Below are 26800 nucleotides of genomic sequence, written 5' to 3' on the forward strand. Positions count from 1 at the left end.
TTTGCACGTAGAAACAAGCAATGGACGTGATTGTCATTTTGTTCTGACTGTTGTTTAACATCCTTATTACCAGTAATATTTTAGACTGCACCATAATTACGGATCTTGCATGCAAACATGCATTTTGTAATCCACAGAGGGAATGCGCATGTATAGTTTTTTTTCCAGAGGCCCCCGCCCCCGACAGGTGTGGTCATTTAAAACGCTAATGACCATACAAAGATGTCCAAAAAGAGAAAGGTAGCAGAAAGGTAAACCGACGCATAGAAGTGTAATATTGTCCGAAAAATATTCAAATGAGTGACTCAGAACAACAAGTAAGTTGACCGTTTTTGCGCTTCTTCGTGTGCAAAGCTGAGATACACAAGTATTGTTTTAAGTACATTCTCAAAACAACTCGCCTACACGTTGCTGCATCACATGCGTCGAAGTTGTAGTAGCCGCCGAGTCTAGTTCATTCTGAATTGTATCTTAAGTTATTCAATGGCGGTAGCATCGACAGCAGATGTCACCCTTGTATTTTCCTCCCTCCGTACTTTCTTTCAGGAGACTGAAACCGCAGTCTCTCAACCTCAGTGGCCAGAGAACGGAGGCCAATGGAGCGATGAAGAAGGGGGGGCAGGCATGGACGAGTGTGGATTGGCAGAGATGGCAGAGGAGGATGAGGAAATAGATATCTACAACAATGAGACGTTTGGAATGGGTATGTTTTAAAAAAATATATTAGTAGTATATTTTTTATTATTGTTTAATGATGCACCCATGCATCATTATAAGTCACACAAAACATCCCCATCAATCTGTCAATTTAAGCTATATATATATATATATAATATTTTTTATGGGCTGCGTCTCAAACCTCCGCATCCGCCCATGTCGGCCTTCCGCATGTGCGGTGGCTGTGTGTGTCAGACCATGAGACATCTTGAAAATCTGTCTTCTCACGAAAAACGTCTGTAGCGTCCAAAGGGGAGACTCTCACGAACACGGTGCTCTATGACCCCCACAAGTGTCACGGGACTCCTCTGAATGTTACCCATACAAATGAATGGAAGTATGGAGCTAGATTTGTGCCAACAAATGGGTTAAATATGTGGCCAAATAAATTTCCTGATATTGCCAAGAATAAAACTAAATGGGTTCAGCTATGATGTAAATTATTATATTTAAATGTTTTACAATGGGCCTCTAGATATAGATACAGAGGTGGGGGACACGGAAGGGGATCCCACCAACCCTCTGTTCCAATTTGGAGAGAAACCACCTGCCCCACCTGCCTTGCCTGCCTTGCCATCCCTCTCCCCCAGCTCCCCCTCCTTCTCTCCCAGGGCCCGGCCACAACTCCGGGTCCAGGGCCCTCCGGGCCGACGAGGAAGGGGACAGAGGGGCGGTCAGGCCATGGCGCAGATGTTTGAAGACCCAGCTGTGGTGAGGACTGTGGAGGGGCGACCAAGTTTGCAGGTGATTACTACTCTTGAGAGGTCAGTTGTATCCAGTAGGAAGAAAATGTTTTGAAACTGGATGTAATACCTGAACTTGTCCAATAAAACACGTTTTCTATTGCAAAACATGTCCTCATTCAACCATTTTAGTCTACGTTCTCTAGTTTACACATTACCATTTGTTATTTCCTCAGAGCTTGGACAGCGCTATAGTGGACGTTGGGAGCGTCTCCTACTGGGATGATCTAGATCCAGATGCTGTGAGTCATTTGTCACAACCCCATTCTGATGACAAAATATATTTACTGTCATTTGACCTACTCTGCTCCTCTTTTCTCTCACAGTGGATGTTGTCATCTTATGAGAGAACCAGACACGCCTCTGGATCAGTATTGCAGGTAGTGGGTGTTAAATGTGGAGGACTACCAACACAGGATAATATCACTTTTTCAAAAGAATCTGATACTGAAAATGAAGGGGATTATGCCATGTTTAGTAGCATTAGACCCTAATGGTTGGTTTGGCACATTTGGGTGATCTCTTTCGACAGGACCCGGCCATTGTGTGTGTGATGGACAGTCATGCCCCTGGCAGAGGACCAAACTACCTGGACTCTCACTACCCATTCTCCAACTCAAGTGGGAGGAAAGGGGGCCTAAGAGGGTCATACTCAAATAGACCATTTGGGCAAAGATGCCCATCTCAGGTAATTGACTGGTGGAGTAGTTGTCTGAAGGACTAGGGCACAAGGGAGAGATGGCCAAAGATGGTCTATTGCTGGGTAGTTGACCTGAATCTTTGGTAAATATTTTTTTAAAGACTATGTAACACACTGCCCAGTCTATGGCCGATGGCAAATTTACTTGTATTTGTTTAACTTCTCTTGCAGATTAATACCATGTTGCCCAGCTCTCCCATCGTCTCCCGGCGACCTTTCACCACACAACAGCCATATAACCAGGTTCCTGCCTTCCCATCAATTGTGTACATTTAAAGTCATCTGCTCACAATTTGTATGAATTTGTTAATGTATCTGCATACCAGAAGCATGTAGGGAGATGTAATTCTCTAGTTCTGTTGGTGTGAGTTGTAATGGAGATGTTCTGTTCACTGAGGCGGGGTGCTTCCCCTCGCCACGTCCCTGCCCCTCCACCCATCAACCTCTGACCCCGAAAATGATGCAGCTTCGCTTTGGTGCAAACTCCCCAAGACCCTCTCCCTTCTACAGCCCCTCGTCAAATCGTGTGCAGCGATTCAGGTCTGTGTCGTAATTAGACTTTTTTCCCGTATCTTTCTGAGTGAAGAACCTACAAGGACAAGAGTTGGACACCTGCTCTGGTTCTTTTGTCTCTGACCACAATCTGTTGAGAGAATGTATCTCACTATTCTATAAAATGGCTTCTAATTGTACTGCATATTCTTAGAGATGAATAGGGTTTGACCTATAGTTATCACTTATCTCTCCCCCACAGGTTCCCTGGTCCAGTGACACAGCTTCATCCCCAACACAGACGGCTGTTGAGTCAAAGGCAACAGAGATCCCAAAGGTTTGGCACGTGCTTCTACTTTAAGTTGACTTATATTTGATATTATTACCCTATGTCTACAATGTGGTTGCTTGACCAGTCCTAGAGTGAGTTATGTCCAGAGATCAAAGAATCTCTTATCATATTCAACATGGTTGCGCTTAATATTTCTGCAAATGTGTTGCTTCTTGGATGCATTAGTTTAAACACTAACCTATTTCCCAGACCCTATTCCTGGAATAAAGCGCTTTCAATGGAGATTCTCTATTGTACTAGCTTTTTAGGACAGGATATGCTTGAGCCCTATTCGGACGGTGTTCATTTTACTGGGGGAGGTCGGGTAATTATGTGCATGAGCATAAAACGGCACATTTTAATTTCAATCCCGTGCAAATCTGCCATGTCAGTCATTTTTACATGGCGGAATAGAAACAAGTCCAGCCAGAATAACCTACTGTTTTTCGTTGAACTCAAGTCCTCTGATAATACTAGGCCTGTGCGCATCAACATCCCTGTGTTTTCTGAGGCATTTGAGTTTGACAGGTGCTGCTAGCAGTTTGAGCAAGAAAATAAGAACTGATTTGATAAATTGATTCTTAAAACAAAGTGCTGCGCGTATATTTCATATGAATGGCATGCATTATCAACTTGCACTGTGAATACTTTTGTTTAAACGTTTTGTGCCAATGTATTGAAATTCAACATCGCCAAATGCGTCAGTTTAGTAAGGCCTAAATGTGCAATAAAAAAGTATTGTGCCCATGCCTATTTAATGAAACCCTGGCTGTTGATGTAGGCAATGGATCGCAAAGCAGGGCATCCCTGACTCACCACTGAGAAACATTTTGGAAATAGCAATTTCTCTTTCATCCTTAAATGCGTCTCGTTTGCTTCTGAACAGTGAATTTGCACATCAGCAGGATGGAGGGATTTTTTATTATGAGGGACTACCATGGATCGCTAAAATGGCCCTAATGATTATGATCACAAAATGTAAATATTATGGACACCTTTACATTTGACAGCCAAGCACAAGTTATCAGTGTAGCCCATTATCGTCTAGACACAGCTAGAATAAGAACCTCCAGGCTTCCGTCTTTATTCAAAATAAAAAAATTACAGGGGGAAGTTTGGAAAAACAAGTCCTGTGTGAATCGTCCTCTGGAATAACGCGCATGCTGGAGTAACAATACTAGTCCTGTCCAAATGGGGCTTTAGTTTGTCAGGATTGCGGTCAATTCGGAACTTAATTAAATTCCATGCATGAATTTAAATTCGAATTGGACACACCGCACAGGAAGCAGAATTAATTAAATTCTACATCATTCTAATTAAAACTGCGACATGATTCATGAGTCTCATTCCTTTGACAATTATTTTACCAAAAGCATCTGTCCCTTAATGCAAAGAATACAGATAGCACTTCAAATATATTAGCTTGATTGCAACTCGGATGTCACTGTATTTGTTTGTATTTTTGTCACGATATTAGGTTTGATGCATTCTGGGAATAGTTTTTTTCCTTCATATTTAACATGTAAGTGAATTATTATTTATCATTATAGAGATCTTAGAATATTTCCAGACTACTGTAATGATTTAATTTAAGGAGAATGTCTATAAATAAAATGTATTACATAGTATTGGTCACCAAATGTCAAAATACAAATGTTTTTAGTGATGTATTGAAAAAATTGGCCTGTTTGAATTTCATTGAATTAAATTCTACCTCCTTTAATTCCAATTCTGCTTCCTGTGGGGTGTGGTAAATTTGAGAATTGAATCCGAATTAGAGCTATTTGCTACTTTAATTCATGATTGGCCTAAACCCTGCTCGCTCCCATAAACCTGCCCCAAAGGAATTCGAAGGTACTGTATTTTATTTTTATATATAAAAGCTTTGCTTTGATAATTGAAGCTTATGACTTGTTGATCTCTCTAGAAAACCAGACAGCTGGGACCCCTACTCTAACCTCATGTCGGCTAAAGAGAAAGAGTGGATCATTAGACTACAGATGATTCAGCTCCAGAGCGAGAATCCCCACCTGGACGACTACTACTACCAGGTACTGTAGGTTGGCTGGCACTTCTCACTCCTCTCATTCTTTGTTGTCTTTAACCTTCAATCCTCCGAAATAGGATTTTAGTTCCCCACATATTCCTCCAATGGCATTTTAGTTCCACATTCTCCTCCAATAACTTGGTACCCAATTCTCTACTAAAACCCCCACAGCAATCTTTCTGCATGTTCTTTCTTTTTATACCATAACCACAGTTTACTTTTGGAATAATTTCCAGAAAGGGCTGTTGCATGATGGCTCTCCTCTCACATTGTGCTGTAGGAGTACTATCGGCGAATGGAGGCCAAGCTGGCAGAGGAGGAGTTGGGCATGCGAGGCAAGAGGGAGCCACCCAAACTCACCACCCCCTACGTCACCAAGATGGACTCTTACACCCCAGGTTTCTCCATATATCCCACATGCACTTGTCTTTATCTGTGCATGGTGCTGAAGTGTACTTTGGAAGGGGTCATTGTTTGTATACGGCTGAATGTTTGCATTTTCTTTAACCTGAGTGATGCTGTTGCTATTTCAGTGGTGCACATCGAGGGTTCCCTAGGCCAGGTTGCCGTGTCGACGTGTTTCTCTCCTCGACGAGCGATCAATGCAGTTGCAGCCCACTGTCCACACGAGGTGAGGACATGCTTTGGGCACTTTTTGAAACCCTTTTTGAAGAATGTATAACAGTTAAACTGAACTGTACGTTCTCTGAATGCTCTCTTCCCGCAGGAACTAAAAGACATCAGGCAACAGCGATTGGACGTCCTAAAGAAAATAGAAAAGGTAAAATACAGAAAATGGCATGTTAAAGGAGTGTTCCACTTTATTTTCATCCCAAAAATGTATGTATACACCACCGTTCAAAAGTTTGCAGTCACTTAGAAATGTCCTTGTTTTTGAAAGAAAAGCACTTTTTTTTTTGTCCATTTTAAAATAACTTGAAATACAGTGTAGACATTAATGTTGTAACTGACTATTGTAGCTGGAAAGGCAGGTTTATTTTAATGGAATATCTACATAGGCGTACAGAGGCCCATTATCAGTAACCATCATTCCTGTGTTCCAATGGAACTTTGTGTTAGCTAATCCAAGTTTATCATTTTTAAAAGGCTACTTGATCATTAGAAAACCCTTTTGCGATTATGTTAGCTCAGCTGATAACTGTTGTTATGATTAAAGAAGCAATAAAACTGGCCGCCTTCAGACTAGTTGAATATCTGGAGCATCAGCATTTGTGGGTTTGATTACAGGCTCAAAATGACCAGAAAAAATCTTTCTTCTGAAACTCATCAGTCTATTCTTGTTCTGAGAAATGAAGGCTATTCCATGCGAGAAATTGCCAAGAAACTGAAGATCTTGTACAATGCTGTGTACTACTCCCTTGACAGAACTGCGCAAACTGGCTCTTCCCAGAATAGAAGAAGAGTGGGAGTCCCCGGTGCACAACTGAGCAAGAGGACAAGTACATTAGCTTGTCTAGTTTGAGAAACAAACGCCTCACAAGTCCTCAACTGGCAGCTTCATTAAATAGTACCCGCAAAACACAGTCTCAACGTCAACAATGAAGAGGTGACTCTGGGATGCTGGCCTTGAGCCTCTTCACTGTTGACGTTGAGACTGGTGTTTTGCGGGTACTATTTAATGAAGCTGCCAGTTGAGGACTTAAAGCGTCTGTTTCTCAATCCAGGTAGTCACTCCCGGTTTAAGTAAAATTTATTCCGTTGGTGCCTAATGAACATCACCCAAGACAAGCGTCATTATGATTCCACTATTTATAAGGTAACTCCTATATGTGTCGTTAACACCATACCTGCTATAGTTCCTGAGTATTATCACTATCATCCAAAAACTTAATTTCGTAATGGAAATAAATCAAGTAGATTAGGATAAATTTCACTCTCCTCATTCATACATTGGCAGTGTACATTTATATTAACTTACAGTATACTTATCCTATAATTCCAGTATTAACTTATAATGATTGATTATAATTGCAGATCAGTTTCTCAATGAACTCTTAATCTAAATTACTATAAATTTCACAGTGTAGACCTCTACAGTCAACCTGATACCCCAAAATGAAAAAGGCAATCAATTTTGGGCACAGTTGAACCCCCCCTCCCCCTTTCAGGCACTGATTGTCCTGGCGTCTTCATTGTCTTCTTCAGATAGCTTTACAGTTCAAAGTGGATGGCCCATGATAATGTGCCACCGGTTGTCTTGTCCATTCATCAACCAGTATACCAGCAACATCTCTCTTAGGAGTGTGACAGGAGTCCACGTGGAGTGAGCATGGGGAGAGAAGACATGAGAGAAGAAACTGTTGATAGTTTAGATTGGATGCTGTAAACGGTTGCTGGCTCGGTCTCGGTAGAAGTGGTGCGGACAGGGCCATATTGAACGCCTTTGTCGCTTTTCTTCAGCAAGTTACACGGGGTTTTGCGGTTCACGCACTGTTCTCGTGGTCAAATTATCCCTTCCATGCATTAAGACACCAACTGTGACCTCGAGAGGAAAGATCAGAATAAGAGTTCAGTTCCGATTCAGGAAATCCAGACAAGCATTGACTTTAAATGATTACGTTTACCAATTATTCTTAATACCAATGTCTAAACATATGTCAAAGAGAATAACACATGCTATTGAAACAATTTTTTTCAAATGGGCTTATCCTCACAATCACACTGTTATTAACTTCATCACAGAGCCACAGGATCAGGAAGTTAGACCTCTAACCCGTCGGGAGAAATCCCAGCAGTCCTAATCTGGTAAGATTTGTATAAAAACAGAATAAGCAACACGACAATATACTCCTTCACATATCTCTCAATACATTCCTTACATTTCACACAAGGTGTGTGAACTTCAATCCAAAACTTGTACCTCCCCCATTTGACACATGACTCCCAATGTGAGTAATGTATAAAGAAAATATGGGGGAAAATCGACTACTCGTCAAAATAGAACAATAAACACTACCCTCAATAATTCCATTAAAAAAAAAATTGAGTTGCAAAATATACATCCACTTAGGTTGGAGTCATTAACTCGTTTTTCAACCACTCCACAAATGTCTTGTTAAAACCTCTTGCATCTAGACGTTCCGCTAGCGGAACGCCTCGCCAAATATCCAATGGAAGAACGTGGCGCGAAATAAAAATGCCTCAAATGCAATAATTTACATTTTTCAACCATACGACTATTTTACACCATTTGAAAGATAAGACGCTCGTTAATCCAACCACATTGTCCGATTTCAAAAAGGCTTTACAGCAAAAGCAAAACATTAGATTATGTCAGGAGAGTACACAGCCAAAAATAATCACACAGCCATTTTCAAAGCAAGCATATATGTCACAAAAACCCAGAACACAGCTAAATGCAGCACTAACCTTTGATCTTCATCAGATGACACTCCTAGGACATTATGTTATACAATACATGCATGTTTTGTTCAATTAAGTTCATTTTTGTATCAAAAAACAGCTTTTTACATTAGCATGTGATGTTCAGAACTAGCATTCCCACCCAAAACTTCCGGTGAATTTACTAAATTACTCATCATAAACATTGACAAAATACATAATTATTTTAAGAATTATAGATACAGAACTCCTTTATGCAATCGCTATGTCAGATTTTAAAATAGCTTTTCGGCGAAAGCACATTTTGCATTATTCTGAGTACATAGCTCAGCCATCACAGGCTAGCTATTGACTGAAGCGTGCTAGCTCAACTGAGTTTTTATGGATATAAAGGAGGACATTATTGAACAAAAGGACTATTTGTGATGTAACTGGGACCTTTTGGAGTGCCAAGAAGAAGACCATCAAAGGTAAGACATTATATCGCTATTTCTGACTTTTGTGTCGCACCTGCCTGGTTGAAATATGTTTTGTATGCAGATAATCGCATGGTGTGCTTTTGCCGTAAAGCCTTTTTGAAATCTGACTGGATTAACAAGAAGTTAAGCTTTATTTTGATGTATTACACTAGTGATTTTATGAAAGTGAAATATTTATAATTCTGTAGTTTGAATTTCGCGCTCTGCAATTTCACTGGATGTTGGTCAGGTGGGACGCTGCCGTTAAAGTTAACTATTTTCCAAGGTGGAGCTACCACTTCCCCGGAGAATAGTTATGGTATTTGTGCCCATTAATTGGTCACCTTGTATTAGAATCAATACTATAGCATCTGCAAATGTTTTACTGGAGAATACGGAAGACCTAATCTTATTCCAGTGTTGTTCCTCAAATATCACTGACACGCGTTACCAAAATTATTCACACTTGTCTTCCTATATCCATATAATCCCCAATAGGGCATAAACCAACCTCTCTCCTTATTGCTACTTTCTTTTAACCATGAATATAGCTTTCCTTCAGAATTGATAAGCAACTGTCTATTTTAAGATTAACCTGTAATGTGCCACATGTAGACAACACAGCCAATTCTTAAAATACATTTGTGGGCACAATACTACAGCCATTTTCTACCCACGACTTTGATTATAGCCAAGTTTATTCATGCAATAATTAATAACCATGTTTAGTTATCAATTATGATCATAGAGCTGTGACAATCACAATTACCTATCCACTTATTAGATTTAGGTAACTGTCTCATCTGATCACACTACAGGTAATTAAACAATACTTGTTGTTGACAAGCATATTCAATTCATAGCCATATTATTCATATTTGATTGAGTTATTTAAATACGACACCATTCTGTTATTCCAGCAGACCATTTTGGCAACAAAGCGTATTGCCTCAAAATAGCCCCGCCATTCATGTTGAATAACTTAGCCTTTTTAATTCAAACTAAGCAAGCTGATAAAATGTTGAGTTTATATCTTAAACAAAACTGTCGGCAGTATCTGTCTAGGCAAAACATACCAATACTTGAATAACAATCAGAAACCCATATTTTAGTCAATACTATAGAGCCAATGCTACTGAAATGACGAAGAAATCCTGCTATTAACCCAATTACAATGGTTTGTAATCTTAACATCTGGCACATAATGACACAATTACCAGAAAATAGCCTTAGTTCCACGCGTTTCACCGCAGAGATTCTCCCATGCGCAAAAGGAATAGATTTAAATCGACATTCATTGATTTAAAACCAGATCTTGCGCCTTGTAATAAAAGTGACATATTTAAATTATTTTACCACGTCACATTAGCTCCGTAATGTTGAGTAGTTTGATGGCGACCCTAATTTGGCATTGCACGATGTTACATATTATGTAGAGATTCCACCTTAATTCGCTCTAACTTGATGGAAAAACTCCTCATGCGGGGAAAAAAAGGCCTTAAGGGCAGTTTTATTTCAAATGTTGTACCCGGACTGAGGAAATCCAATAAGCGTTACATCGTAAGGGTAAGTTAACCAAAAGTGGACACACCAATCAGTTTGAGACAATTTCCCAGACTTAGTCGACAGTTTAATAATGCTTAAACCTCATATTTATCAAATGATCCATTAAAGGGACCAACTCAATCTATGTACGTCTACATATGGGTTGTTTAAGTTACATCTCATTATATTCCCAGTATTACTTTATCAAATCTCTAGTAATCAATTATATACACACAATTCATAATTTTCATATCGTCACAGAATCCATATAGAACGTTAGGTATTCACAGCAACCAAATCCATCGGCTCAGCAAACATTCTCCCAGCAGAAAACTGAAGTTTCCCGGACACTGCCCTGCGGGTTATAGGATCCTAAATGGTTCTCTATCCTCCCAGAAACTATAGACTTGCTGATAACGTCCCGCTCTCAATACCACCCTGAGATATTCTATGATGGGTAGTTACGGAACCCCAAGAGAACATATCAACACTTATTATCCAAATTTCAATCATTTTATTATGCAAATATCTATCTTATTTCCACACTCGCACAACTCTCATCACATTCACACAGTACTGTTCCCAAACACACTTCAATCAATAATTTTATCACCTGCAGGAATATTTTCGTACATGGGTGGATTTTGTTTATAGCTTTCACATATGTACCTAACTATTTTAAACCACTGCATATCATTAACTGATCTACTAATCATTATTTCTCAGGATCACACAGAACCTTAATGATCACCCACACAGGATTGATCAAATGCTCACACAGAATTGGTCAGATGTCCACACAGAACATCATTGAAAAGGTTAACCACAGAGTCAACCTACCGCGCCCACACAAAGCTTCTACAAAGATTACCCACAGGATTTCAAACCATGTCTATATGAACAGGGAAACCCATAACATTTATCAAAATATTACCTAATTAGTGGTCCCAAAACAACTCCTAATAGTAACCCAGGTCATACCTGTTTACCTCATTTATCAAAACATTACGTTATAATTTGAACTTCACTAAGCCAAATGCCCTCGCAAGGCGTCACCTGCACTCTCGTTCCTGGTTCAATACGTCAACCTCACCAGTCCTACTGTGATCAACCCAGTACCACAGATCTGGACTTTTGGTAGCCCGCAACTGGCTAATTAACAATCATTTCCAAGGATACCTCACTTAAGAACACTCTTATTAACTCAACTCAGTCCTGCTAGTTACCCCAGCTGTGTCCCTCTTCAGGAAGACCTCGCTCTGAGCATACCCTCAACAGGGGCATTTATGGCTTTTGTTTTTTTTCTTAGCACTTATTGATTGTCCAATTAGTACTATCAATTCTGTGCACTTTCAAGTTCAATTATTGAAAGAAACCAGTCTCACCCTTAATCCAATTCTGTTAGAAATTATTAATCCATTCAGCTGACGCTCTCAGCCAGATGGGGATCCGATCATCTCCGAAAAGGGGAGTGTGGCTTTCTCCAGCTGCATCTAATGCAACTCCATGTGCACTGTTAACCTGAATTTCACTGGGAACAATCAGAAAAATGAAGTTCATTATCCCATCCTCGTTGCCAAAATTGTCGTGGAATTATTGTAATCAAAATACATTTTTAAATTTCTTCAAAACAAACTTTATTATTTAATTACTGCAGTAATGGAGCTGGTCAACGACTCTCCCATAGGTGATTCATTGAGCCCAAGGAGTGGATTTGAGCCACAGCATTTCATAGCAAAGTGGATGTTCATGACAAACGGATGTATGGAATGGGTCACAAGGTTAGGATTCGTATGAAAGATGCTAATAATTCACACTAAACAGTATGTTGTGTAAAGACTGTTCTCGTTGTGTAGAGACCAGGGTCTGGTCCTCAACTCTATACTGGAGCCATCTCCCCCTGGTACCCCAGTACAGAAACATTAACTCATGCTATGGAATGCGGTCTTTTTAGGCTTATCACAACAAAGACATCGTAAATCTCCTGTCAGAATGAAGCAACATTTTATTTTCGTGTCAAATTGGCAACCCATCCCTTATGGGATTAATTGACACATAAACAAACATTATGTGTTCGCTGCATTGCGCATCACATAAAGAGTGGAAAAAAATACAAAATTATACATAATAGTAAATAGGGTTATCCAAACAATAATTCATCCCTGGAGCAGTAAAATAATATATGTATATAAATTCAGCCAAAAAAGATGTCCTCTCGCTGTCAACTGCGTTTATTTTCAGCAAACTTAACGTGTAAATATTTGGATGAACATAACGAGATTCAACAGACATAAACTGAACAAGTTCCACAGACATGTGACTAACAGAAATGGAATAATGTGTCCCTGAACAAAAGGGGGGGTCAAAATCAAAACTAAGTCAGTGTCTGGTGTGGCCACCAGCTGCATTAAGTACTGCAGTGCATCTCCTGGACTGCACCAGATTTGCCAGTTCTTGCTGTGAGATGTTACCCCACTCTTCCACCAAGGCACCTGCAAGTTCCCGGACATTTCTGGGGGGTAATGGCCCTAGCTCTCACCCTCCGATCCAACAGGTCCCAGATGTGCTCAATGGGATTGATATCCGGGCTCTTCGCTGGCCATGGCAGAACACTGACATTTCTGTCTTGCAGGAAATGCTGGAGGGTCATGTCAGGATGAGCCTGCAGGAAGGGTACCACATGAGGGAGGAGGATGTCTTCCCTGTAACGCACAGCGTTGAGATTGCCTGAAATGACAAGCTCAGTCCGAGGATGCTGTGACACACCGCCCCAGACCATGACGGACAGGCCTCGGGTGTAACGCACATTCCTTCGACGATAAACGCAAATCCGACCATCACCCCTGGTGAGACAAAACCGCGACTCATCTGTGAAGAGCACTTTCTTGCCATCCTGTCTGGTCCAGCGACGGTGGGTTTGTGCCCATAGGCGACGTTGTTGCCGCTGATCTCACAGTACGGACGTTGCAATTTATTGCCCTGTCCACATCTTCAGTCGTCATGCCTCCTTGTAGCATGCCTAAGGCAGGTTCATACAGATGAGCAGGGACCCTGGGCCCCTTTCTTTTGGTGTTTTTCAGAGTCAGTTGAAAGGCCTCTTTAGTGTCCTAGTTTTCATAACTGTGACCTTAATTGCCTACCGTCTGTAAGCTGTTAGTGTCTTAATGACCGTTCCACAGGTGCATGTTCATTAATTGTTTATGGTTCATTGAACAAGCATGGGAAACAGTGTAAACCCTTTTACACTGAAGATCTGTGAAGTAAGTATTTGGCTTTTTACGAATTACCTGAAAAAGGGACGTTTCTTTTTTTGCTGAGTTTACATGCACTGTGTGTGCGCAGAAAGAAATAGTCACTTGAACCCAGTCTGACAGATTCATATGGTAGACAAGCATATACACACCATTAACCACATAGAAGCTACAATTGTTTTACTATTATAGGTAGACCTTTTTTCTTTTATTCCAGGCTTTATCTAAATATTCCGCAAATGGAAATACACAATATACAAAAACATTTCAATTTCTCATCACTCAGCCACATAAGAGCAAGCGTTTATCGTGGTAGAAAGAGCAATGTAGGTTTAAATGAGTTTCGTTCTCTATTTCTTCGAAGTCATAATTTCGTTTCACCACAATACCGACCTGTTTCAATACGCAATAATCCCTGATCTTACCTGTGCACATAGTGATCTCTTTTTAGGTAGGTTATACGTAATGTATATCTCACAAACGAATTCGCCCTTAAACAAACAAAAGGTTCTCAATTTATTTGTGCTAAATCTCCGAGGCCCACTTTCATTCACACAGAGTGAAGAACCCTCTATTCTGTTGCATAAAACAACCATTTGATGCAATTACAGTATTATAACATAGTTGTGCAATTTTCTCCATAACTTCTATAACACCCTTTTACATAAAGGTTAAAAAAAAAGTGAACCACTCATTTAATTTCAATATGCCATCTTGTTGGATATGGTGGTTCCCAAAGTGTATCATTTTGAAATGGGGGGGGAAGAAGAAGAAAGTGACTGTTTGTGGGACATTACCCCCCCCCGTCTCCTGTAGTTGTTCATGGTGCTGCTGGAGGTAGAAGAGCAGCAGAGGATGAAGGCACAGGTGCTGGGGGAGGATGAAAAGGGGCTGATGGAGAGAACTGAGATAAAAGTGGAGTACATCTACTCCCAGCTACAGCATCCTGACCTGTGAGTCCTGCTCTGCCGGTTGTATCAAGTCACCTTGAGCGAAAGTTCATTCAAAGTATTCATACCTCTTGACTTATTCCACATTTTGTTACAGCCTGAATTATGGATTAAATAGAATTCTCCCCCATCTACACACAATACCCCATAATGACAAAGTGAAAAAAAACATGTTTTCAGCATTTAATTTTCAATAAATCTAATTTACATAAGTATTTACACCCCTGGGTGAGTACTTTGTAGAATCACCTTTGGAAGAGTACAGATTTGAGTTGTCTTGGGTATGTGTCTTCCACCTTTGCACATCTGGATTTGGGTATTTTATCATTCTTCCTTGAACAGCAATCAAGTCTTTCCACAGATTTTCAATGGGATTCAAGTCTGAGCTTTGGCTGTGCCACTCAAGGACTGTCATGTTCTTTTTCTAAAGCCAATCCACTGATTTGGCTGTATGCTTGGGGTCATTGTGCTGTTGGAGTGTAAATCTTCGCCCAGGTCTGTCATTTGCACTCTGAAGCAGGTTCTCATCAAGGATTTGGTTCCATTCATTGTTCCTTCTATCCTTACCAGGCTCTCAGTCCCTGCTGCTGAAAAGCATCCCTGTAGCATGATGCTGCCACCACCATGCTTCATGGTAGGGATGGTGTTAGATGGGTGATGAGCTATGCCTGATTTCTCTCCAGACATGGCGCTTTGCAGTCAAGCCAAAGAGTAAGTTTTGTCTCATCAGACCACAGTCGTTTGACTTATCTCTCTCACGTGCCTTTTGTGAACTCCAGGTGAATTGGCATGTGCCTTTTTTTCTCAGGATTGGCTTCAGTCTGGCCACTCTCCCGTAAAGCCCAGATTGGTGAAGTGCTGTAGAGACTGCTGCCCTTCTGGCAGGTTTTCTGATCTCAGCCAAGGAACTCTGTTCTGTCATTGTGTTCTTGGTCACCTTCTTGACCAAGGTCCTTGCCTGGTTGCTCAGTTTGGTCAGACAGCCAGCTCTAGGCAGAGTCTGGGTAGTTCCACTTTTTTTTTTTTCAATTTCCCTTTGCTGGAGACCACTGTGCTCTTGGAAACTTTCAACACTCAAGAAATTGTTTTATACCCTTCCCCAGATATACACTACAAGTCAGAAGTTTTAAAACACCTTCTCATTCAAGGGTTTTTCTTTTTACTCTTTTCTACATTGTAGAATAATAGTGAAGACATCAAAACTATGAAATAACACATATGGAATCGTATAGTAAACAAAGTGTTAAACAAATAAAAATATATTTGAGATTCAAAGTAGCCACCCTTTGCCTTGATAGCTTTGTACACTCTTGGCATTCTCTCAACCAGCTTCACCAAGAATGCTTTTCCAACAATCTTGAAGGAATTCCCACATATGCTGTGTGCTTGTTGGCTGTTTTTCCTTCACTCTGCTCTCTAACTCATCCCAAACCATCTCAATTTGGTTGAGGTCGGGTGATTGTGGAGGCCAGGTCATCTGATGCCGCACTCCACTTCTTGGTCAAATACCCCTTACACAGCCTGGAGCTGTGTTGGGTCATTGTCCTGTTGAAAAACAAAGGATAGTCCCACTAATCGCAAACCAGATGGGATGGTGTATCGCTGTAGAATGCTGTGGTAGCCATGCTGGTTAAGTGTGCCTTGAATTCTAAATAAATCAGTGTCACCAGCAAAGTACCCCCACACCATAACACCTCCATGCTTTACTGTGTGAAATACACATGCGGCGATCATCCGATCACCCACACCGCGTCTCAAAGACACGGCGGTTGGAGCCAACAATCTAATTTGGACTCCAGATCAAAGGACACATTTCCACAGGTCTAATGTCCATTGCTTGTATTTCTTGGCCCGGGTAAGTCTTCTTATTGGTGTCCTTTTAGAAGTGGTTTCTTTGCAGCTATTTGACTATGAAGGCCTGATTTCACGCAGTCTCTGAACAGTTGATGTTGAGATGTGTCTGTTACTTGAACTCTGAAGCATTTATTTGGAATGCAAATTCTGAGCCTGGTAATTCTAATGAACTCTGCAGCAGAGGTAACTCTGGGTCTTCCATTCCTGTGGCGGTTCTCATGCATGAGAGCCAGTTTCATAATAGCGCTTGATGGTTTTTGCGACTGCACTTAAACTTTCAAAGTTCTTGAAGTTATTTTTCTGGATTGACTGACCTTCATGCATTAAAGTAATGGACTGTTTCTCTTTGCTTATTTGAGCTGTTCTTCCCATAATATGGACTTGGTCTTTTACCAAATAGGCCTATCTTCTGTATATCACCCCTACCTTCTCACAAAACAAATGATTGGCTCAAATGCATTAAGAAGGAAAGAAATTCCACAAATTAACTTTTAACAAGGCACACCTGTTAATTTAAATGCATTCCAGGTGACTACCTCATGAAGCTGGTTGAGAGAATGCCAAGCGTGCAAAGCTGTCAAGGTAAAGGGTGGCTATTTTGAAGAATCTCAAATATAAAATGTGGTGTTTTTAAAGCTTTTTTTTGGTTACTACATGATTCCATCTGTTATTTCATAGTTTTGATGTCTTCTATTTTACAATGTAGAAAATAGTAAAAAAATAAACCGTTGCATGAGTAGGTGTTCAAAAGTTTTAGAACGGTAGTATATGCCTCGTCATTTCTCGGAGATCTATGGCGATATAGTTATGGTAATGTTTCTGATCTGACATGCACTGTCAACTGTGACCTTATACACTGATTGTATAGAACACCTGCTCTCTTTATGACCTAGACTGACCAGGTGAAAGGTACAGTATAATCCTTTATTGTCACTTGTTAAATCCACTTCAATCAGTTTAGATGAAGGGGAGGAGACAAGTTGAAGGATGTTTTAAGCCTTTAGACATGGCTTGTATGTCTGCCATTCAGAGGGTGAATGGGCAAGACAAAAGATTGTCCGTTCAAGTGCCTTTGAACGTGGTATGGTAGTAGGTGCCAGGCAGTTTGTCAAGAACTGCAACGCTGCTGGGATTTTCACGCTCAACAGCGTGGTCCACCACCCAAAGGACATCCAGCCGACTTGATTCAACTGTGGGAAGCGTTGGCGTCAACATGAACCAGCGTCCTTGTAGACTCCATGCCCTGATGAATTTAGGCTGTTCTGATGGCAGGGAGTCCAACTGTGGCCAATTGTTTGGACATGATTTAGAAACACCTGTCTATACAGTGTACAAAACATTAAGAACACCTTAATATTGAGTTGCACCCCACCTCCCCCTTCTGAAAACTTTTCCATTGAGTTTTCACCCACACCCATCTATTTTAATCTGTTTTGAATTCATGCTCGAACACAACAAAATGTGGAATAAGTCCAGGTGTATGAACACTTTCTGAAGGCACTGGTCTAATTTAAACACCAAATTCAACAAGTAATCCCTGCATCCATTTTAGAGATTCTTAACTTTCAGATTTTACAACATTATTATGTTGTACAGTGATTCAGCCCTTGTCATATTTCACCCTAGAGAGGCAGGGGAAGAATTTCTGCCATGTCTCCTGGTGTCCAAAGGAAAGCAGCTACTTGCTCGACTCCTCCCCTTCCTGTCCCATGACGCCGCATTGAAAGTCTTAAGCATGGTGACATCTCACCTGCCTGTACTCATGAGCAGAGACGCAGATGAGGTCAGTTAAAAAATAAAATGTAAAAGTAATGTTCTGGTGTATCGCACCGTGTTACTTAGGGTTGTGGAATGTTTAAATATATTGTGTAGAACAAACATGCCTCTGACTTGTAGAGTAAGGAATCAAGTCGGTTATTTTAGTTTTGCCTACTGAACATGGCACTGTTGATTTGTATGAAGTGCTGCCTGCTTGACTGAAGAATAATCCATACTCTCACTTCCACACAACCGTGGCGTTCCACACATCCCTGCAGTCTCTTCCGGTTTTGTACCCATCTCTTCGAATTGTGATCGGAGGCATGACCTTCAGTCAGCTTATTGGGGTCCTTAAAGACTTTACGGCATCACTTCCCGACTCCAGCGATGGCAGCATGTGCCTCTCACTTGTCTGCCAAAGCAAGGTTTGTTACACTTTTCACTTTCTCACATACAAAGAATGGTATGCTAGGCTGCAATATTTGACTATCCAATATTTGACTATTGTGTGTTGCGCTGCCCTGTTCGTCATGCTCCCGTTTTACCTTTCAGTTTGGGCTCTCCTTACTCTACGCCCTGCTGTCCCAAGGAGAGAAGCTACTGTCCTCTGATGTTCCTCTGGAGCCCAGCATTGGTGACTTTGAGACCTGGTACAACTGCCTTCATTCCTAGCAATGTCTTTGTCCACATGCAACACTGTCCCTAAGTTGTAAATGGACATACTCGTAGGCTACAGTTAAATGTGTCTGTACATGGTCCTTGCCCCTTGTTGTTCATATTGACCATTTTGTCATTCTTATCTCCAGGACAGACACAGTCTTCCTGGTGGCATCGCAGCTATCCCAGAGTGCTCTGGTGGAGCCCCTTATCCTACCCTCGAACCTTCTCACACTCTTCTGCCGCTACCTGGACAAGCGTACCATCCACCAGCTGAAGAGCAATATGGAGTGAGTGTCAGAATTGACAGCACTTTCTTTTTTTAAATTGATGTTCTATGCATACATTGCAAAAACAATCGTTCATCGTAACCAATCCCAAGGTGTGTTCAATCAAAAACATTCTCTCATCTAGATCTGCGACTGGATACCTGGCTCTTCCGTCATAGTAGGCAAGGACATCTGAAGCAGAGACTGTGTTTTGGCTAATGTACAGAATGTAATGAGCACCAAAATGAAAACGAGTGGGCATGCATACCCTGAGGTATTCCCTCGGCCTAGACGTACCACAGTATGGATGCGTTTATACACACAGCCCAATTCTGACTCTTTTTTTTTTTATTATTTTTTTTTCAATAATTGGTCTTTTGACTAATCAGATCAGCACTGAAAAATATTTGATGTGAAAAGATCTGTGATTTGTCAAAAGACCAATTAGTGGAAAAAATCAGAATTGGCCTGCCTGAGTAAACGCAGCCTATGCTACCCATGCATTGTTCTCCTTGTATGCAAAATGTGTTGTTTTAGAACACATGAATGCCATTCTTCTTATTCCTTCCTTCTTTTCTTCCCTCATTCCCTCACTTTCTTTGCACCATTCTGTTGTCTCGATCTGTTTCCTTTATCTGCTCCTTTTTATTTCCTACTTTCCTCTTAGTCTCCAGTCCAGCAATTCAGATTTGCTCTCTAGTCACCAAAATTCTCTTAATTTTTAACCTCTATAATCCAGTCCATAGTTTTAACTGCTACAGTACCATAGTACCACAATGTGGTGTAATGGACATAAGTTAGTCCTATGATGTAACACAGCCAGTAGATGGGGCTGAGCGATTGATACGTCAGCTCTCTCTCCAGCTAACCTGCCTAATATTCAAGTCAAAATGAAAATATCAATTGATGTGTAATATCATTTCGGGAAGAGTAAGCTGTCATTTATCATTTTCATGATTTAAACGGTCTTCTCCAAAGAAATTGGTGTCTGAATCATGGAGGATTGTGCAGTTGCACTTTGTTAGTAGGTGTGTAGGTTACATTTTGTCATGGAAAAAATGTGTTTTCGGAAAATCAAATTGACTTCAAAAAACTATTTGGAAGTTTGGTTTCTTTCTAAAAGATAAATGTATATGGTTTTCCAAAGTGTACCCTCTATGCATATGTGCCATATGCTTTCTTCAATATTTATTTGAATATTTAAGTTGTAACTTGATCAAATTTAATCAGTTTAGTTGGAAACAGAATAATCACTCTTGTATAGCACTTGCAAAATAAGAAATAAAATTCTTTAAAAATAATTTGTCTTTAGTTTGAACAGTGTACACACCCCAACCTGCTCTGCAAGAGTAGACTTGGGTTGATGATCCTTGTGTTGTCTGTTAGATATGGATCTCTTTGTGTAGGCTACTGGACAATTTTCTGTAAATATATTTTCAACGTGTGTGTGTGTGTATACCCCAACAAATGAGTGGCTTTGGCTATTTCAGCCACACCTATTGCTGACAGGTGTGTAAAATCTAGCACACCGCCATGCAATCTCCATAGACAGACACTGTCAGTAGAATAGCTGTACTGAAGAGCTCTTTCCATGTGGCACTGTCATAAGATGCCACCTTTCCAACAAGTCAGTGTCAAATTTCTGCCCTGCTAGAGCTGCCTCTCAACTAAGTGCTGTTAGTGTGAAGGGAAACCTAGGAGCAACAACTGCTCAGCCGTGAAGGGGTAGGCCACACAAGCTCAGAGCGGGACCACAGAATGCTGTTGCGTGTAAAAATGGTCTGTTCTTAGTTGCAACACTCACTACAGTTCCAAACTGCATCTGGAAGCAACATCGGCTCAAACTGTTCATCGGGAGCTTCATGAAATGAGTTTCCGTGGTCGAGCAGCCTAAGATCATGTGCAATGCCAAGCGTCAGCTGGAGTGGTGTAAAGCAGTGGAAATGGGTTCTCTAGCGTGATGAATCACGCTTCACCGTTTGGCAGATGCCAGGAGAACGCTACCTGCATAGTTTGGTGAAGGAATAATTGTCATCATGGTTCTGGCTAGTCCCCTTAGCTCCAGTGAAGGGAATATTAATGCTACAGCATAAAATTACAATCTAGACTGTTCCAACTTTAAGGCAACAGTTTGGGGAAGGCCCGCCCTTGTTTCAGTGTGACAATGCCCCCATGCACAAAGCGAGGTCCATACAGAAATGGTTTGTCGATCGGTGTGGAAGAACTTGACTGGCCTGCACAGAGCCCTGACTTTAACTCCATTGAACACAGTCAAACTGCCAGGTCCTCTGGTTGCTTTTGACAAGCACAACCTTTTTACTGTTTTCTCACGCCCCTCAGGTGAACATCATGGACACATACTCTTAGGTACTTTCACTGACGCCATATTGGTGTTGAACCAGTGCAATGAGGAGTTGACAAGTATTACAAAGCTACTTTCAGAATGTCCGCTGATGGATGTTGAAGGACACATTGGCAAGTTATGACAATATTCAAGACTAGATATACAGTGAAAGCGAAGACTTTACATGAGGACATTTCAATCTGTTAAGCCCTTCAAAGTATTAATTTGAGAAATAACCCATTGCATACTTCCTTTCTGTGTAGTTCTTGGTAAATTCCTTGTGAAGATGTTTTATATATAAACTCAGCAAAAAAAGAAACAGCCCTTTTTCAGGACCCTGTCTTTCAAAGATAATTTGGAAAAATCCAAATAACTAAACAGATTCATTGTAAAGTGTTTAAACACTGTTTCCCATGCTTGTTCAATGAACCATAAACAATTAATGAACATGCACCTGTGGAACGGTCGTTAAGACATTAACAGCTTACAGAGGGTAGGCAATTAAGGTCACAGTTATGAACACTTAGGACACTAAAGAGGCCTTTCTACTGACTCTGAAAAACACCACAAGAAGGATTCCCAGGGTCCCTGCTCATGTGTGAACATGCCTTAGGTATGCTGCAAGGAGACATGAGGACTGCAGATGTGGCCAGGGCAATAAATTGCAATGTCCGTACTGTGAGATGCCTAAGACAGGACGGACAGCTGATCGTCCTAGCAGTGGCAGACCACGTGTTACAACACCTGCACAGGATCGGTACATCCGAACATCACACCTGCGGGACAGGTACAGGATGGCAACAACAACTGCCTGAGTTACACCAGGAACGCACAATCCCTCCATCAGTGCTCAGACTGTCCGCAATAGGCTGAGAGAGGCTGGACTGAGGGCTTGTAGGCCTGTTGTAAGGTAGGTCCTCACCAGACATCACCAGCAACAACGTCGCCTATGGGTACAAACCCACCGTCGCTGGATCAGACAGGACTGGCAAAAAGTGCTCTTCACTGACAAGTCGCGGTTTTGTCTCACCAGGGGTGATGGTCGGATATGCGTTTATCGTCAAAGGAATGAGCGTTACACCCGAGGCCTGTACTCTGGAGCGGGATCGATTTGGAGGTGGAGGGTCCGTCATGGTCTGGGGCGGTGTGTCACAGCATCCTCGGACTGAGCTTGTCATTTCAGGCAATCTCAACGCTGTGCGTTACAGGGAAGACATCCTCCTCCCTCATGTGGTACCCTTCCTGCAGGCTCATCCTGACATGACCCTCCAGCATTTCCTGCAAGACAGAAATGTCAGTGTTCTGCCATGGCCAGCGAAGAGCCCGGATATCAATCCCATTGAGCACATCTGGGACCTGTTGGATCGGAGGGTGAGAGCTAGGGCCATTACCCCCCCAGAAATGTCCGGGAACTTGCAGGTGCCTTGGTGGAAGAGTGGGGTAACATCTCACAGCGAGAACTTGCATATCTGGTGCACTCCATGAGGAGGAAATGCACTGCAGTACTTAATGCAGCTGGTGGCCACACCAGATACTGACAGTTACTTTTGATTTTGAACCCCCCCTTTGTTCAGGGACACATTATTCAATTTCTGTTAGTCACATGTCTGTGGAACTTGTTCACTTCCTGTCTGTTGTTGAATCTTATGTTTATACAAAAATGTACATATGTTAAGTTTGCTGAAAATAAACGCAGTTGACAGTGAGGACATTTCTTTTTTTGCAGAGTTTTTATACACTGCGCAAAAAAATAAAGGGAACACTTAAACAACACAATGTAACTCCAAGTCAATCACACTTCTGTGAAATCAAACTGTCCACTTAGGAAGCAGCACTGATTGACAATACATTTCACATGCTGTTGTGCAAATGGAATAGACAACAGGTGGAAATTATAGGCAATTAGCAAGACACCCCCGATAAAGGAGTGGTTCTGCAGGTGGGGACCACAGACCACTTCTCAGTTCCTATGCTTCCTGGCTGATGTTTTGGTCACTTTTGAATGCTGGCGGTGCTTTCACTCTAGTGGTAGCATGAGACGGAGTCTACAACCCACACAAGTGGCTCAGGTAGTGCAGCTCATCCAGGATGGCACATCAATGCGAGCTGTGGCAAGAAGGTTTGCTGTGTCTGTCAGCGTAGTGTCCAGAGCATGGAGGCGCTACCAGGAGACAGGCCAGCACATCAGGAGACGTGGAGGAGGCCGTAGGAGGGCAACAACGCAGCAGCAGGACCGCTACCTCCGCCTTTGTGCAAGGAGGAATAGGAGGAGCACTGCCAGAGCCCTGCAAAATGACCTCCAGCAGGCCACAAATGTGCATGTGTCTGCTCAAACGGTCAGAAACAGACTCCATGAGGGTGGTATGAGGGCCCGATGTCCACAGGTGGGGGTTGTGCTTACAGCCCAACACCGTGCAGGACGTTTGGCATTTGCCAGAGAACACCAAGATTGGCAAATTTGCCACTGGCGCCCTGTGCTCTTCACAGATGAAAGCAGGTTCACACTGAGCACATGTGACAGACGTGACAGAGTCTGGAGACGCCGTGGAGAACGTTCAGCTGCCTGCAACATCCTCCAGCATGACCGGTTTGGCGGTGGGTCAGTCATGATGTGGGGTGGCATTTCTTTGGGGGGCCACACAGCCCTCCATGTGCTTGCCAGAGGTAGCCTGTCTGCCATTAGGTACCGAGAGGAGATCCTCAGACCCCTTGTGAGACCATATGCTGGTGCGGTTGGCCCTGGGTTCCTCCTAATGCAAGACAATGCTAGACCTCATGTGGCTGGAGTGTGACAGCAGTTCCTGCAAGAGGAAGGCATTGATGCTATGGACTGGCCCGCCCGTTCCCCAGACCTGAATCCAATTGAGCACATCTGGGACATCATGTCTCGCTCCATCCACAAACGCCACGTTGCACCACAGACTGTCCAGGAGTTGGCAGATGCTTTAGTCCAGGTCTGGAAGGAGATCCCTCAGGAGACCATCCGCCACCTCATCAGGAGCATGCCCAGGCGTTGTAGGGAGGTCATACAGGCACGTGGAGGCCACACACACTACTGAGCCTCATTTTGACTTGTTTCAAGGACATTACATCAAAGTTGGATCAGCCTGTAGTGTGGTTTTCCACTTGAGTGTGACTCCAAATCCAGACCTCCATGGGTTGATAAATTGGATTTCCATTGATTATTGTTGTGTGATTTTGTTGTCAGCACATTCAACTATGTAAAGAAAAAATTATTTAATAAGATTATTTCATTCATTCAGATCTAGGATGTGTTATTTTAGTGTTCCCTTTATTTTTTTTGAGCAGTGTATATATATATATACACACACACACACACACACAGTTGAAGTCGGAAGTTACATACACTTAGGTTTGCGTCTTTAAAACTCGTTTTTCAGCCACTCCACAAATTTCTTGATAACAAACTATAGTTTTGGCAAGTCGGTTAGGACATCTACTTTGTGCATGACACAAGTAATTTTTCCAACAATTGTTTAGACAGATTATTTCACTTAATTCACTGCATCACAATTCCAGCGGGTCAGAGGTTTACATACACTAATTTGACTGTACCTTTAAACAGCTTGGAAAATTCCAGAAAAGGATGTCATGGTTTTAAAAGCTTCTTATAGGCTAATTGTGATCATTTGAGTCAATTGGAGGTGTACCTGTGGATGTATTTCAAGGCCTACCTTCAAACTCAGTGCCTCTTTGTTTGACATCATGGGAAAATCAAAAAAAATCAGCCGAGACCTCAGGAAAAAAATTGTAGACCTCTACAAGTCTGGTTCATCCTTGGGAGCAATTTACAAACGCCTGACGGTAACACGTTCATCTGTACAAACAATAGAACACAAGTATAAACACCATGGGACCACACAGAAGTCATACCGCTCAGGAAGGAGACGCGTTGTGTCTCCTAGAGATTAACGTACTTTGGTGCGAAAAGTGCAAATCAATGCCAGAACAACAGCAAAGGACCTTGTGAAGATGCTGGAGGAAACAGGTACAAAAGTTTCTGTATCCACAGTAAAACGAGTCCTATATCGACATAACCTGAAAGGCCGCTCAGCAAGGAAGAAGCCACTGCTCCAAACCCATCATAAAAAAGCCAGACTATGGTTTGCAACTGCACATGGGGACAAAGATAGTACTTTTTGGAGAAATGTCCTCTGGTCTGATGAAACAAAAATAGAACTATTTTGCCATAATGACCATCGTTATGTCTGGAGGAAAAAGGGGGATGCTTGCAAGCCGAAGAACACCATCCCAACCGTGAATCACGGGGGTGGCAGCATCATGTTGTGGAGGTGCTTTGCTGCAGGAGGGACTGGTGCACTTCACAAAATAGATGGCATCATGAGGATGGAAAAGTAGGTGGATATATTGAAGCAACATCTCAAGACATCAGTCAGGAAGTTAAAACTTGGTCATAAATGGGTCTTCCAAATGGACAATGGCCCCAAGCATACTTCCAAAGTTGTGGCAAAATGGCTTAAGGACAACAGTCAAGGTATTGGAGCAGCCATCACAAAGCCCTGACCTCAATCCTATATAAAATTTGTGGGCAGAACTGAAAAAGCATGTGAGAGCAAGGAGGCCTTCATACCTGACTCAGTTACACCGGCTCTGCCAGGAGGAATGGGCCAAAATTCACCCAATTTATCGTGGGAAGCTTGTGGAAGGCTACCTGAAACGTTTGACCCAAGTTAAACAATTTAAGTGTATGTAAACTTCTGAAAACTGTACATTTTTACTAGGATTACATGTCAGGAATTGTGAGAAACTGAGTTTAAATGTATTTGGCTAAGGTGTTTCACAATTCCTGACATTTAATTCCAGTAAAAAATTCCCTGTTTTAGGTCAGTTAGGATCACCACTTTATTTTAATATTGTGAAATATCAGAATAATAGTTGAGAGAATGATTTATTTCAGCTTTTATTTCTTTCATCACATTCTCAGTTGGACAGACGTTTACATACACTCAATGTGTATTTGGTAGCATTGCCTTTAAATTATTTAACTTGGGTCAAGCACACAGTTTGAGCTTCCCTGAGGCGGTTTCTGACAGTTTGTGCAGAAATTCTTCGGTTGTGCAAACCAACAGTTTCATCAACATTTTAGAGTGGCCTTTTATTGTCCCCAGCACAAGGTCCACCTGCTTAATGATCATGCTGTTTAATCAGCTTCTTGATATGCCACACCAGTCAGGTGGATGGATTATCTTGCCAAAGGAGGAATGCTCACTATCAGAGATGTAAACACATTTGTGCCATTAGCTTTTTGTGCGAATGGAACATTTCTGGGATTTCAGATC

The 26800-nt window shown here is 41.7% G+C and overlaps 1 protein-coding gene across 3 annotated transcripts; it reads left to right on the forward strand.

Moving 5' to 3' along the window:
• Nucleotides 1–173: 173 nt before the first annotated feature.
• On the forward strand, nucleotides 174–20422 carry patl2 (PAT1 homolog 2). 3 transcript variants are annotated; one of them, XM_045702591.1, is made up of 19 exons: nucleotides 174–317; nucleotides 547–703; nucleotides 1193–1461; nucleotides 1637–1702; nucleotides 1787–1840; nucleotides 1993–2148; nucleotides 2332–2403; nucleotides 2558–2700; nucleotides 2915–2989; nucleotides 4911–5034; nucleotides 5311–5428; nucleotides 5564–5661; nucleotides 5758–5811; nucleotides 14464–14600; nucleotides 18078–18234; nucleotides 18488–18634; nucleotides 18762–18859; nucleotides 19016–19156; nucleotides 19281–20422. In XM_045702591.1, the coding sequence occupies exons 1-19, from the start codon at nucleotides 297–299 to the stop codon at nucleotides 19312–19314; spliced, it is 2121 nt and encodes a 706-aa protein (XP_045558547.1). In that variant the 5' UTR covers nucleotides 174–296; the 3' UTR covers nucleotides 19315–20422. The 3 variants fall into 3 exon arrangements, with proteins under 3 accessions (XP_045558547.1, XP_045558549.1, XP_045558548.1); XM_045702593.1 differs by having other exon boundaries at nucleotides 2627–2700; XM_045702592.1 differs by lacking the exon at nucleotides 19281–20422 and having other exon boundaries at nucleotides 19016–19160.
• The last annotated feature ends 6378 nt before the right edge of the window (nucleotides 20423–26800 follow it).

This window comes from Salmo salar, chromosome ssa19, assembly GCF_905237065.1.
Source record: "Salmo salar chromosome ssa19, Ssal_v3.1, whole genome shotgun sequence".
Lineage (NCBI taxonomy): Eukaryota > Metazoa > Chordata > Actinopteri > Salmoniformes > Salmonidae > Salmo > Salmo salar.